This window comes from Nannobrachium achirus (assembly GCF_963921795.1).
Source record: "Nannobrachium achirus genome assembly, chromosome: 10".
Classification (NCBI taxonomy): Eukaryota; Metazoa; Chordata; class Actinopteri; order Myctophiformes; family Myctophidae; genus Nannobrachium; species Nannobrachium achirus.
The window spans coordinates 42,029,884-42,045,281 of record NC_137819.1 but is presented as its reverse complement, the minus strand read 5'-3'; the positions used below and the strand labels follow the sequence as shown (position 1 = coordinate 42,045,281).

The following is a 15,398-nucleotide window of genomic DNA, read 5'->3' as shown; positions in this document are numbered from 1 at the left end:
TCGATCAACTTATGCCTGTTATCTATCCTATGGTACCAAAATCAATACAGCATGGAATTGTGGTCCATGGCTCAAATGCCGAATATGAAAAGGGTTGAAAACCACTGGTCTAAATGGGTTGGTGTGACTGTCTCTCTCTCAGTCCCGTGGCAGCGCTGGCTTGTGTTCGGACGGTCAAAACAGTGTCTACGTTTTTCGAAGAACACCTGACAGAGGAGAACCAGGAGTACATAAGGAAAAGCATGGGTCAAGAATACAGACGACTGACAGCCGCCAAACTCAACCCCCTCAAAGATGAGCCCTGGCCTAGACAGGATTACGGTGAAGGTGGGTCTCGTGTGTGTGTGTGTGTGTGTGTGTGTGTGTGTGTGTGTGTGTGTGTGTGTGTGTGTGTGTGTGTGTGTGTGTGTGTGTGTGTGTGTGTGTGTGTGTGTGTGTGTGTGTGTGTGTGTGTGTGTGTGTGTGTGTGTGTGTGTGGGCCTTGGTAGGGGTAACATGTCATTAGGTCGAACACCCTTTGGATCAACCACCAAACTCTAACCCAAACCCTAATCCTAACCTCAGTAAAAATATGCCTAACCCTAAACCTAACCTCAGTAATCGTGACGCGGGTGATTATCTAACCTGCCGACGCTGTTCGACCCAACAGGAGTTCGACTTATGGGGCAGTCCCCCTTGGTAGGTTCTGATGGGGACTGCCCATACGTCCTACATCTCATTACTCCTAATTTGGTTAGGGTTAGGTTTAGGCATAGTTTTACTGAGGTTAGGGTTTGGGTTAGGTTTAGGCATAGTTTTAATGTGGTTAGGGTAAGGTTTAGGTTTCGGTATAGTATTTTCACTAGGTTAACATTCACCACATTCGGACTAATGGGATGTAGGAACAGTGAAATGTCGGACCAATGCCATGGCACCGGTTCTGACTCGAGCAAATTCAGTGTCTGCTCTGTTCTCAGGGGTTAAAGTTCTCAGTCCTGGGGATTACAGCCCTTTGTCTGAAGTTAAATGTATTGGATAAAAATGGCCCTAAGCCACGCTATACCAAGATTTCAAGATTGCTTTATTTGTTATTAATTTTTCTGTCTGCAAGCAGCGTTAGAAAATAAACTAAATTATGTTTCTCCCAGTTTAACACAGCAACAATTCATAAAAGAATAAATAAATCAAAACACTAGACACTAACAACGCAGAAAAACACTAAATAAATATATATACTCTAAATAACATAATAAATATATCTTAAGAAAATGTCATAAAAATAAGCATACCCAGATAAAAACAGTATCAAAACTGAATTAATTACAGTTCTTCTCCTCTATTTTAGTGCATAGCAATGCATACCTCTCCAAGTTCATATACTATCTCCTAGGTAGGGAGATTAGTGTTCAAAAGTCTGATTGCGGGGGGAAGGAAACTGTTCTGCATCCTTTCCGTCTTGGCACAGATCGCTCCTGTATCTTCATCCCCAACGGCAGAAAGGAGCTCAGGCTATGAGAGGGATGGGTGGTGTCCCCGATGATGCCAGTGGCTCTAAGAAATGTTTCTGTCTTCTGTCTTCTAGACTTCTCATGAATAAGTCAAGAACAGCACATTTTAGAAGCATATCGGTTATCAGAAATCTTTTAAAATCCACTTAAAACGCAGATAGTCACAGTACACTCAAGAGTCTAGAGTCTAGACTATTGATAATGGCAGACACTGCTTCGGTGCTTTATGTGCCCAGCATCAGCAAGGAGATAAATGGCCTCCACCCTCACTACCATATTTTCCTCAAGTACAATGGACCACAATGGAAACAAGATTAGACACCTACAAAAACCTCTGTTTGTCTACTTTTTTTAGCATGGCTTGTGGATGTTTTACTTGATAAATACATGCTCAGCCTCAGACACAGGAGAGGAGAGCAGAGTAGAGAGGTTGTTTGGATGTACGGTTATTGGGTTATTTATTAGTGTGTGAAAGAAGAATGCTCAGATTGCTCACCTCTATTTGTTACTAATAGAAGTTCTGTTGACCCTGACCTCCTCAGGTAGCAGAAGAGTTGGGTTGATAGCAGTGAAATTGGGAATGATTCCTGTGTGGACGAAAGAAGGGGAGAGACATGCAGTGACCATGTTACAGGTAACACACACACTAATCCAAACATTGCATGCTTTTTGTAATTGTATGTTTTCTATATGGAGCATGAGAGTCTGCAAGACATTCATTCATACAATATTTCTACTCTCCTGCATAGTGTGTATTCTGTGTAAATAAATGTGATTTAGGCAAGGTTGCACTATTGCACACAGTATTATTGGCCACATACGGACCCCTCAGAGCGAGGTCTGATGTTGTAGGATTTGGTCTTTCATTTCACACAATCAAATGCCGCTCAAAGCTTGATGGCCAACCGACGGGCAGAGTGATTGAATGTTTGACCTTTCTTTGCATTGTCAAGAAGGAACGAGTCTGGAGAGGGAATACTGTGATCAAAACTTCCGACATTCTTTTCCTGAGCTAAATAACTTTGGGTAAAAATACTATTTGTGAAATTAATCAGGACTCTGAAATCTGAATTAAGAAACAAACTTTATTGCTAGTATTGCTTGGGAAAACGTCTAACGCTGGAGATGCAGTCCTTAAGATAAACAAAAACAAAAGTAAGATTTATCCTTTTGGCCATTTGAGGGTTTAAGAAGGGTGTAGTAACAGTATTGGTAGTGGTACCGTTGAAGTAAACAAGTCAGCTACTCTTTCAAAGATGATGGCAAGTAGTAATTTGAATAATAATTAAAGATGGTGACCGTCCAGCTCACGTGTAATGTATGTCCATGGTATCGAGTGGCAGTCAAAAAAGCAGCAGTATTTAGATATTTGATATTCATTTGATCAGACTTCCTATACAAACCCATTTAAACTTCAAACTCTACTTTAACCATGATAGATTCATGTTATAAGTTGTTATGCATAATTCTGAACATTTATAACGAGTGTTATGAAGCATTATAGACTAGGACTACCAACGAATATTCCATATCAGAATATTCCTTTGAATATTTAAAATAAAAGAATGTTTGACTAAACAATGTAGCTTGGAAAAAAATAATCTTCTGCAGTTCTCGCGAGACTCTGGGCGCATGTATCGTTAAAAGGCGGCTGGTCTTGCGAGGCAGAAGTCTTCCCTCAAAAAGAAGCACTATTGCAAAGCTTTGACAGTGCCGTGTGCAAACGCAAGCCAATCTACGAGTCTACAATACGTTGCTGACACAATGCGTTTTGGGCTTGTAGATTAAGTAGTTTGCAACACCACCATGCAACGAAGAATAAACTAGCTGCTGCTTCGCTGCAAGTTGCCTTTAACTTCTCACTGACCGTCTGACTCGCAGACAGACACACAGACACAGTGCCTCTGCCTCGGAGTCGTATAGGCTTTAGACTTTCAGTTGCTCTGGTTAAGCACACACGTTTAATCACACAATGTAACTTTAATTGATTCAAAATGATAATGAGTCAAGCTGAAACGGGCGATTCATTTGGTAGAGAAGGCAGGCAGACTGTTTACAACTACAGAAAATGCGATGCAAAAACTATGCATAGATTCTTGTCTCTAACGGTAAAACTCCCTTCCATGTCACATTTCTCTTGTAGCCTACCTTAATTTGATTTAAACAAAAAACGAATCCATTGGTTTGATTATAGTTGCCTGTTTCATGTTGTGGTAAAGATGGTTTCAACTTCCATCACAGCATAATGAGCGCATCGTTAGAGTGATGCATCCCCGTTCTACAGACAAGTCCGGACTTGTATCAAAACCATACAGCTTAATTAAAATTAGGCTATAGAATAAAAATAAACATGAATCATTAATTTGACCTAGCAAGAGACTAGACCAGCACTATTATAGACTCAACCAAGGTTTTTGATATTATCTGAAGAGTTTGCCTTTACTGGCTATATTATCAGGCCAACATCCAAATTGCATTTTCAGCGCTGTGTAAACACAACCTTTCCTTCTTCTTCTCCAGGTGCAGGACTGCCATGTCCTGAAGTGTCTGTCCAAAGACGAACATGATGGCCACACTAGTGCCTTACTCGTGGGAGCAAAGAATGTATCGCCTTTCCATGTAAGAACACCCCACATGGCCTCAGTGAAATTGGCTGAGATGACATATTGAGTGATTTTTCTTTTTTCCCCAAGGTTTCATATTTAGGATTTGTGCCTTAATTTTGGTCCAATTTCTCAGGCTTGATTCAGTAAGGACCAACCCTTTCTGAGCTTGTGAAAAGTGTTTAGTCTACTTTAAAACACAGAAGAATGTGGCCACAGTTGGCCTTCATCAGGAGGCTTGCTTTCATTTTGCAAGCATAACTATAGTTCCTACTGTATATAATTATAGTTCCTACTGTATATAATTATAGGTCCTACTGTATATAATTATAGGTCCTGTGTGTCCTGTATGCTTTTAGTATAGGCTAGATGAATGTGAATATTTCTGGCGCTGCCTCAGGCATCGAGGAGTTCTGTTCAACTGTGGCTGATCGCTATTCATACGTTGGTGTCGTTGGTTCTGCTCAATTACGGAAGAAATCATAATTGTGATTGTTTATCATTAATACTCATTGATTGGAAACGGGAACGGCATGCATTGTTGAATGTAAAATGTGGATTTACTTTGATTGACTTTTTTTTGCTCCTTAATTGTTATGGCATATACAATTTTTTACAGTACCTGAATTAGAGAGGATTAAACAAGTTTGTGCAGACTCGGACACCACCCCGTAATAAATCACCCACAGTATATTTGTTGTTTTTCCGCGTATGACTCCTCGAAACCAAAGTGTTTCCAAACAGTGGAATTGGTTTTACCTCTCTTGTTGATCATCAAAGGCTCTCTTTTCCCTCATCTTGGCTCGAGCTGAACTAAACAGATTGAGTTTAGGGTTTTTTAGGGAGCGGGAGAGAAAGCACGGTGCTGTGAAGGAAAGGGGGCGAGCTGAATTTATTTATACACAAAGCAACCAGAGCATCACTGCCAAATGGAGTGTGGTTCAATAATTGTTTTATCTTCATTATCTTGTTTTTATAATCGTCAGAAGACAAAGTTGTAATTAAAAATGAAATTAGATTAATTTAGCAGCCCTATTTGGCACCTTGTCTCACCTTGTCTCATCTCTTTTCAATAAATGAACAGCATATCCTATGAATTATGCATATGGTTGATCGACCAGGATTTGGGTATTGATAATAATATCTGGAATTTATATAGGGATTTTCTGAGTACCCAAAGTCGTATTCCAAGGGTATGGACAGAGAACATTCATCAAATGCACTGTGACAAGCCACACTGGTGTTGGTTTACGGGGGAGCACTTGTTTCAATGTCCCTAAATACTTCCTTGTTGACTACTGCTTAATTTAGTGAGGCTCTGATTGGTGTTCGGTGTGTGACGTCACACCCTGTGCCGAGTTGCGTGGCCTACGAGATGTCAAACCTGTGTTCAGTGAGTGCTAGTCTGGGGGAAAAAATAGAAAGGTTAAAAGTAAGCATTATATTCTGATAGTAATCATTGCTATAGAGAGTGTTTGTTCAGTAACAGGGGTCTCTCCGGCTCTTTAAAATACACTTTACAGCTAATTAACACTTATTTTAATCAAAGGAAATCATCTTGCCATACCTCTTTAATGCTTTGGAGATATGCAGAGCACACAGGATCTTCACGGGTAGACTTCAAAAAGATGACATTTACATAGAGTGGAGTGGGCCTTTTAATCTCATTGGCTTCTATCGGCAGATTTAGATGGACACGTGAAGGGGCACGATTCACTGGGGCGGCATACAGCGTCCCGGCTCTTTTAATTAGAGGGAATGACTGTCTCAGTGAGAGAAATCACTAACGGGGTGACTTTCAGAGCTGCCGGAGAGAGAGACAGACAGAGCTGAAAGAGAGTTTAATGGAGGGAATGAGATGTGTAAAAAAGGAAATGTCAAAGCGTGTGTGTGTGTGTGTGTGTGTGTGCGCATGTGCGTGCGTGCGCGTGGTGCGTGCATGTGTGTGTGCGTGTCCTCACAGCCGTAGCAGATCCACACAGTTCATTTTTAAATGCCAAAATCCAACTGCTGTTCTACTGTCTCTGTCAATGCCCTCAATCTCTCTCTCCTCTATCCGTCACTTAATTCTTCCTCCATCCATCTGCCTCTCTCTCTCTCTCTCCCTCTCTCTCGCAGAGGACTGAGGACAGTATGGAGATGTTTAGGATGGCTGGAGTTCCTCCAAAACAGAAAATCTCTGCGTTCAAAGTGTCGGACGATGCCATCATCAAACCAGGTTAACGCAAGCTTACAACAATGCGTTGATGCACTTTGGTTTGCGTTGCAGAAAATAATGTGGACCATATTCAGACAGTTTGCTGTTACTGCGTGGAACTACTTAACTGTTTGGACAATATTTTGTGGTTTAACCACTTTCAACTTGAGATCATTATGTACAGCATAGGTACTTTCAACACTTGTCCACCAGGAGTCTTTTCTAAATAGAATAGCATTAATCTAAAAAACAATCAAGTACAAAGAATTAAACATTATAATCCAAAGCAGACCAAATGCATTAACAGTGATACAAAAGCAACATGAACATTCCAATAAACAGTCAGATTCTATTCATGTGACTGCTGTTGATTTGATTTTATTCATCATTTAAAGGAGTAGTTCACACAAAAACGACTTATTTTCTATCAATTACGCACCTCATGAAGCCTTGAGTTTTTTTGTTGTTGTTTTGGTCGCATTCCTTACCAATAATTTGATAATCCTACTGATCAGCCACCCCGTCATTGAATTATTGGCTTAGGAATGCGACAAAAGCCAAAAAGAATCCAGGCTTTATGTGTAATTGATAGAAATTAAGTATTTATTCGGGGTGACTTTTTAAGTCCTCTGTTTAATCACATTGCCCTCGGTATCTCGTTTTTAACCTTAAGTGATTAACCTTGCTCATTATCTTTCCAGGCACTCCTCTCTACGCAGCACATTTCCGTCCAGGACAGTATGTCGACATCACTGCCAAAACGTAAGCTAAGCCCTGTTCTCCTCACCTTAACTTCCCTCACCTCACCTCACATCACCTCTACTATGTTCCCCTCCTCCCTCTATATACTCCTCTCCACTGTCAGTGTTAAAGCCTCACTATGACATACAGTACTGTACGAGAGAAGCGTTTTGTTCATTTTCTACAGTGTTTTCTGGATGGATTCAAGTTCTCAGTCGCCAGCACACCGCAACTATGCTTCTAAGCATGTCGCACCGCGAAATGTTGCACCGAGAGCTTGTATTTGGCTAATTTGATTTTGATCACATTCGAAGTGGTCAAACTAGCAACATTAACTACACTAGCACAATCCCTAAGATATTTCATAAAAGCAATGGTTAAATGCAGCGCTAGCGTGAGTAAAATGGCACATTAGGACTTTGCCATACCACATCTTTCTGTCTTGAGATTTTACGTTGCTTTAATCCATGAACAAGCAAGGAAGTAACATTCGTGTGTGTGTGTGTGTGTGTGTGTGTGTGTGTGTGTGTGTGTGTGTGTGTGTGTGTGTGTGTGTGTGTGTGTGTGTGTGTGTGTGTGTGTGTGTGTGTGTGTGTGTGTGTGTGTGTGTGTGTGTGTGTGTGTGTGTGTGTGTGTGTGTGTGTGTGTGTGTGTGTGTAGGATCGGTAAGGGCTTCCAAGGCGTAATGAAGAAATATGGGTTCAAAGGTCAACCGGCGAGCCACGGTTCAACCAAGACACATCGCAGACCTGGAGCCTCGGGACCCGGAGGGGTGAGTAACCACAGGACACGCTGAGGACACTGTTTATGAATTAAATCTAGTGTTGATTTCTTCGACTAAAACTGTGAAAAACGTCGACTACCTTTTTTCACTGAAGAAATCTAAATAAGAACCAAATAAAGAAATCGCGCAAGTGGTATCAAACACGACACGCATGCGTAATTATCTCTTTGTATGGGCCGTTCTGTGCGTGATGTTAGTTATATACGGACATAGACGTAGGAGCGGTTAGCACTGCTCAAAAAAACTGCTGCAGTGCGACACGTTGTGAGCTTTTAGATCTGCCATTTCAGCATGGAACCAAGTGTAAAAGCAGGCATTACAACACCATCAAGGCCAAATTACATTTAAAAAATACATTTTTGTTGACAAAAACAACTGTAGATAGAACCCCTGTACCTCCTGTAGATAGAAACCCCTGTATATACCTCACAGAACCAGTGATGTATATACAATGACCGTTAACTCATTCGTAGTTTACGGCCGAGGAGCCCGAAGATATTTCTATGTCTTTCACTGCTGGCTTCTCCTACCTGTTAACGGGGGCGTTCATCCAGTTCCCATCGTGCGTGATCGGACACTGCTATGCATCGTGTGTTCGCGTATTCCATCAGCTTCTCAAATCCTTTTAAATTTTTTCAATTGATCAATAAGTTCTCCGTCTGTAAGCCGCGGTGTTTACACAGAAAGCTAACGGGCCAAAATAGAGGACGGACCATCCCCTTCCGGTTTCGGGTCTCAATGTTAACTGGTCCGCTCAATAATGTGTCCGTGTAGAAACCGATCACGGAGCATTAGTTCCGGCCTATTTTAGTTCCGCTTCGATAAAAATATATTTTTTAATTAAAGCTTATTAAATCTTCGGGTTCCTCGGTCATGGCAGAGAAGAGGTACAAAGGGGTAGTTTTTTGGCAGAGGTTGAGTTAAGAGGGAATCATTAAGGAACCGGAATCGTTAAAATCCTAAAGGAACCCAACCCTACGAACAACATGTCTCCAAAACTACTGGCTGGATTTGCTCTCACTGTCTTCCTGTGATACTGCATGTCCTGGACTGACATAGCCATCCTTAAGCCATCCTTAAGGCTGTTGAAAGCTTATCTGCAAAGTTCTGTTTTTTCTTCATACAACTACCTCAGTTGCCCCATCGTGTTCAATCACTGACATTGAATAGTAGCCTCAAGGAGAAACTGTTCAGGTTTATGTCTTGATCAGCATTTGTATCTCCACCTCGCGGTTACAACATACTAGAATAAAGAGAAATAGAAATTAGACAATGGAGGCTGCAGCCTTTCTCTCTCACCCATATACAGTATAAGTTTGCATCGATCCCCCATTCTCTTTTTTGGTCCTGACCAGGGATACTCAAGTGGGCCGAATTACAAAAAATGGCAAAGGGCCAGGGGCCAGTTGATAAAATGACAACATTAATGATACTTGATCATTTCTGTCTTTCATTGGTGTCTTATTTTGTCGATCTTAAAGGAGTAGTTCACCCCATACAAAAAAATATTATTGAACACAAGTCTGCATGGTGTGAGTAATCTATAGAAAAAAGGTTTTGGGGTGAACTACTACTTTAACAACTGACACTGTTTTCTGGCAAATGAAACATTGAATTTGCATGAGTCCATCCATTTTGGGTTAAATTGCCACAGTTTTGCCTTCCTGGATGATTATTAATCTAATACTAATGTAATTAAAGGTAAGATAATAACTTAATTAAAGTTTTTTGTTTTTGATTGATTGATTGGTGGGCCTGTCAATTTTGAGTATCCCCAAAATAATCATAATTATTTCAACTGGGTGCCTAAGGTTGCCTAGCCCTGGTCTAGAAGAACACAGTGTATTCTTCCGATGTGACTATTTTATGTGGATATTTTGGGTATTGGTTGTATTACAAACTGTAATGTGAGTGCACATTGTATGGCTCTTCAAAGTTGCAATTACAAAGACACCCAAAAGTGTCTGTATTTGCTGTATGTGTTGGAAGCAGGCGTAGGCAGAAGAGAGATGAGAGCAGAGCAGAGCAGAGCGAGATTATGATTACCAAGGACAGATTTGCAAAGTTCTTTTACACAATTTACCATTTAGCATTTGGCAGACGGGTATTCTATCAGCATCTAGAGCAGCTTACAAAGTGCAAGATCAGAGAGTAACTGTTTCTGTCTAGGAGGCAAGTACACAACCACACATATTGACTTGAGAGAGAGAAGAATTCCACATTGATTATATGCCTAATGCCCATTTTATGCATAAATATTGCACGCATATTGGGCAAATTACAAAAGTTATTGCGGGAGTGGAATTGCTTGAACTTGTATTATGTGTTGTGATTGCAAAAGTCCTAGAGGCACTGACTATTTGCATTCTTGTGCAGCACACACAACCACCCAGGGTTTTTAAACCACAGACAGACAGAAGTAAACTGTGAGAGTTGGTTTCAGCCTTCATCAGATCTGATGAATGAAGAGAAGCTGCCTGGGAACAAAAGTCATGATGTTGTAGTTGAACTCATCGGATTGAACTGACAGGGTTTGACCTTGATGATTCATTCTCTCGTTTGGTCTGACACCGCACACACGCGCACACACACCAATTCAAGACAGATCTGAGATCGCTTCTCTTATCCACCAAATACTTTACCAAATGGTCTACCTAATTAACCTGGGTCGAACTCAATAGTTTCCCCAGAGGTTTCGTTTTTGTGCCTATGACTTGACTGTTTTTCCTTGGTATTTTGTTATGTCCATATCACGTTTGGTTTTTAGTTTTCTCATCTCTATTAATGTTTTATTTGCAATAGATGTTGTGATAGTCTATATTCTGCACTGATAATAATTATTAATGTACAAAAATTGCCGGAGAATGCCACCGGAGGGTTTTTAGGCATACTTCTCCTTCACATTTTAACTGATTCTTTGTGCATGACGTAAAAAATGTCTGCATACTGTACATTAATTTGGGGTTGTAATTTTCCGTGTCTAGGATCCAGCAAAAGTCTGGAAAGGAAAGAAGATGCCTGGCATGATGGGCAATATATACAGGACATCATTTGGCCTCAAGGTACACACACACACACACACACACACACACACACACACACACACACACACACACACACACACAGTCACATACAACACAGTTTTGATCTTGTTTGTCCTTGATGTTAATTTTCAATCATCTGCCATATCTCCTGTCATTTCTGTCCCTGCACCCCTTCTCTCTCTCTCTCTCTCTCTCTCTCTCTCTCTCTCTCTCTCTCTTTTTATCTCCCCCCGCCCCCTCTCCCTCTCCCTCAGGTATGGAGGGTCAACACGAAGTTAAATATAATCTATGTCAACGGCTCTGTGCCTGGATGGAAGAACTGCTTGGTGAAGGTAAGAGCAGCATCATGCTTATGTCTGCACGCACGCTCGTACACACACACACACACACACACACACACACACACACACACACACACACACACACACACACACACACACACACACACACACACACACACACAGTGTCGTCTGAGGCCTAAGGTGAAGCACTTTCAGAACGTTTAGTGTTTACAGGACAAGTCACCTTGCACCTGTAAAACACACACGCACGTGGCGCGCGCGCACACACACACACACACACACACACACACACACACACACACACACACACACACACACACACACACACACACACACACACACACACAACAGCTGATGCAGCAGAGCATCAATGAAGATGGATCACGCTGCCCTGAAGAGATGTGTGTGTGTGTGTGTGTGTGTGTGTGTGTGTGTGTGTGTGTGTGTGTGTGTGTGTGTGTGTGTGTGTGTGTGTGTGTGTGTGTGTGTGTGTGTGTGTGTGTGTGTGTGTGTGTGTGTGTGTGTGTGTGTGTGTGTGTGTGTGTGTACTTTAATGATGTTAGTTATATCCAAAGCATCCATCTCTGTACTCAGCATGTTTTGCTTGCTAGCGTGTGTGTGTGTGTGTGTGTTTGTGTGTGTGTGTGTGTGTGGTGAGTCTCCTTCTACTTATTAACACAGACAGGCGATAATGAATACAAATGTGTGTCATGTTTCGTCCTGCTCAGCTCATTTTCTCTTTCATGCACACACGCACACGCGCGCGCGCACACACACACACACACACACACACACACACACACACACACACACACACACACACACACACACACACACTCACACTCACACTCACACTCACACTCACACTCACACACACACACACGCTAGCAAGCAAGTGTGTGAGTTCAGTAATATTACTCTGCCTGTCCTAAATACAATTTCCTAATATATCGTCACAGTTGGGCAGAAATCTCCATGTTTCAACTTTTTGTGTTTTTTTCCCCCATAAATGAATACCGTACTTTATACTTCATCATATGACAATGTTACGCTAAAGTTGCGAAAATAGCTGTTCTACAAGCCCATAAGATTTGAAAATCTTTTGAAGATAAAACGGATTAATCTTTGCCTGCAATGACATGCTGAAAATAGGGACGGCAGGTGGTTATGTCTGTCTGTGAGTTTTTGGAGCGGTGAAAGCGCTCCCAATAGACAGGTATGTCCGTGGGTATGTGGGTGGCTGGCTGGCTGGCTGGCTGGCTGGGTGGCTGGCTGGCCGTGTCCGTAGCCTGGCAATACCTTGAGTGGCCACACACAACACACTAGTTAAAGGAGGGGTGCTGTTTTGTGCAGGCCAGGCACACTCACCACTCACTCACAGGCACAGTTTACTCACTCACTCACTCACTCACTCACTCACTCACATAGGGTACAGCTGCTCAAATTCACCGCTCCACTTCGAACCGAGGTTTGATTTTAAATTAATATTCAACCTAGGGCTGTCAGAATTATTACATAATCGTCTAATCGCAATTATTTGATATAATCGCAATTATTTTTGTCATAATCATTATACATCATAATCGTTTACATGTTGAAAAATGTTCATATTTTTAAACATTTTCAAAAATAGTGGAAATAGCTTACAAATCGCGACGCGTTGTGAGCTTGTAGATCTGCTATTTCCAATATCAATGTTCTTTTTCAAGTATAAAGTTGTCAAATATGTAAGTAATTTCTTTGTATATTTAGGTTATGTGTCATATTATCTGCCATGTGCAACTACAAAGCCTACAAGCCAAACAGGAATGTAATTGTCAACAACAGAAACACAATTAAATTGTTAATCGCAGTTATTTGAGTGACAATTAATCGTCATGTAAAATGTCATAATCGTGACAGCCCTAATTCAACCTAGGGCTTAAGACAAAGGCCTAGTACAAAGTGCATGATATTTGCTCCAATTATGCTCTCACCGACCATTTTTTGGCGCTCTCCAACAAAACTCCCGATCTGAAGATCGGGCTTTGCTCGATGTGTGTGAATGGCTCTGCGAGAAGATCCTTGCGCTATTCCAGCGCTTGTAGAGGTTTCTTGACATATCTGTCGCAGACTGGGCTGCGATGAGCACCTTGAGAAGCGAGTAGCGAGCATCAGTTTTAACCAATGGGAGCAAAAACCAGGTGGCAAAAGTGTGTGTACGTGGGTGTGTGTGTGTGTGTGTGTGTGTGCGCGTGTGTGTGTGTGTGTGTGTGTGTGTGTGTGTGTGTGTGTGTGTGTGTGTGTGTGTGCGCGTGTGTGCGCATGCAAGGGAGAGCCAAACAACTTGCTAAATATTTTGCACGTGCAGTTGTGCACGCATGCAAGGGAGAGCCAAACAACTTGCTAAATATTGCTCTGTTTCAGCTGTCATAGGCAGTTTGGCTGTATGTGTACCCTTAGCTGTCCATGAATTGTCTGACCCCGTTATATATTTATTTGATATTAAATATGAATTTGTCGATTTAAACTAAAGAATTAAAATCTGTGTGTGTGTTCTTCCAGGTGAGAGACAGTGTCCTACCAACCAGGAAATCTGCTCTGGTCTCCCCTCCATTCCCCACCTACTTCACCGAGGAAGAGGAGCAGCTCGACGAAGACCTGTATGATGAAGAAATGTTTGTGCACACAGATCCCTCGCTCACACTGGACTAACACACACACACACACACACACACACACACACACAGTCCACAATCTATGAATAAATACTCAATCTCTGTATTCCCTTGAGTCCTGCTCATTATTCTGTGTGTGCGCGTGTGCATGCATGTGTGTGTGCGTGTGCGCGCGCACAGTGACAGCTGATGGAGGCGTCTCTGTGATCAAAACTGCCACGGAGGTCCCTTCATCCTTGAAACCATGGTAACCACACGAGTCACTGGAGGATCCCCCTAAGCTCACGAAAATGATAAAATGAAACTGAATAATGGAAGGAGAGAGGGAGAAATACAGTAATCTTATTATTACACAATAATCCGGTGATTGCTTTATTACTATTTACAGTAAAACTACTAGCCCCCATAAATCACATCTGCCCATGAAAGATTACGGTGCATCTTGGGAATGGGCTTATTGTGTCTAAGAATGGATATTTAGCCACTTGTACGCATGCCCCCAAATCTAAAATCTCTAAAACGATAGGAAGCAGTAAATGAAAACATTTTAACACTCATCTTTTCTTTTCTCTCATTACAATCTAAAATATGAACCCTTGTTGTAAAAAAGCAAAGTTGAGCTAGCTAATATCTAAAAAGGTACCCTCTGTGTGCATATGTCCCCCTCCACATATCTCTAGAGCCGTCTGAGTCAAGTGCATATCACTGAGGATGCCAGGGAGTGTTGGTGCCCAGTGGGAAGTTGGTTGGATCACTGCTTGTCCAGACTCACTATGTGGCAATGGAACTCCTTCAGGAGATGCCTGAAGAAGAATGCACGGTATCTCTGTGTGGACCATCCCGACCCCTGTCAGTACTATGATGTCATATTAATGACATCAGGGATCTCCATATACTGTATGGGCATAGAAGATCAAAGCTCCAACATCTGGCTTTGTCCCGTTCCCCAAAAAAACTTCTGGGCCTCCAAAAATGGCCTACATCTTGGCACAGCTCAAAGTTTGTTGTATGCCAAGCTTCGCAGGACGCGCTGTGATTGGCCAGCGGGACAAATGATGAAATTAACAAATAAATAGAACAGCTCACTTCACACTAGGTGTGATTTTAGTAAAATAGTATTTCCATATTGCAGTATTAATCCATTTACTGGTACTTTTTTTCAGCACTGCATTCAGACACTCTCAAAAACGGGAGGATTTTGCTGTGTATCGACTATGAGGGGAAGAGTAAAGGAGCTGTGTGTGTGTGTGTGTGAGTGAGAACACAGAATGGAGGGATATAGTGAGAGCCGAGTACAATAGATAACTGTATAGGGACAGGCAGGACGCGGAAGAGAGAGGAAGGATAGAACTACAAACGAGAGACGGAGGTGAAGCATTCATGGAAAGAAAGGGGGAGATGTGGAGGAGGAGGAGGAGGAGGGAGTGAGGGGGATGCAGGCATGTGGGTTGACACAAAGGTTGACATTTGTGCATAAGAGGATAAATGAGGGCATTAATGTTGCAGCAGGAACTGCTGGGCGATTAAGTGTGTGTGTGTGTGTGTGTGTGTGTGTGTGTGTGTGTGTGTGTGTGTGTGTGTGT

The 15,398-nt window shown here is 41.9% G+C and overlaps 1 protein-coding gene across 1 annotated transcript in view; it reads left to right on the top strand.

The window, feature by feature from the left end:
• Positions 1 to 13,876, top strand: part of mrpl3 (mitochondrial ribosomal protein L3) — a 15,733-nt gene extending 1,857 nt beyond the window's left edge. Inside the window, exons 2-10 of the mRNA XM_080735868.1 lie at positions 143 to 327; positions 2,030 to 2,121; positions 4,008 to 4,106; positions 6,209 to 6,308; positions 6,989 to 7,049; positions 7,689 to 7,800; positions 10,797 to 10,874; positions 11,111 to 11,188; positions 13,703 to 13,876. Coding sequence (XP_080591994.1) covers positions 143 to 327; positions 2,030 to 2,121; positions 4,008 to 4,106; positions 6,209 to 6,308; positions 6,989 to 7,049; positions 7,689 to 7,800; positions 10,797 to 10,874; positions 11,111 to 11,188; positions 13,703 to 13,852 — 955 coding nt within the window. The 3' untranslated portion in view covers positions 13,853 to 13,876. The remainder of the gene's footprint in view (positions 1 to 142; positions 328 to 2,029; positions 2,122 to 4,007; positions 4,107 to 6,208; positions 6,309 to 6,988; positions 7,050 to 7,688; positions 7,801 to 10,796; positions 10,875 to 11,110; positions 11,189 to 13,702) is intronic.
• The last annotated feature ends 1,522 nt before the right edge of the window (positions 13,877 to 15,398 follow it).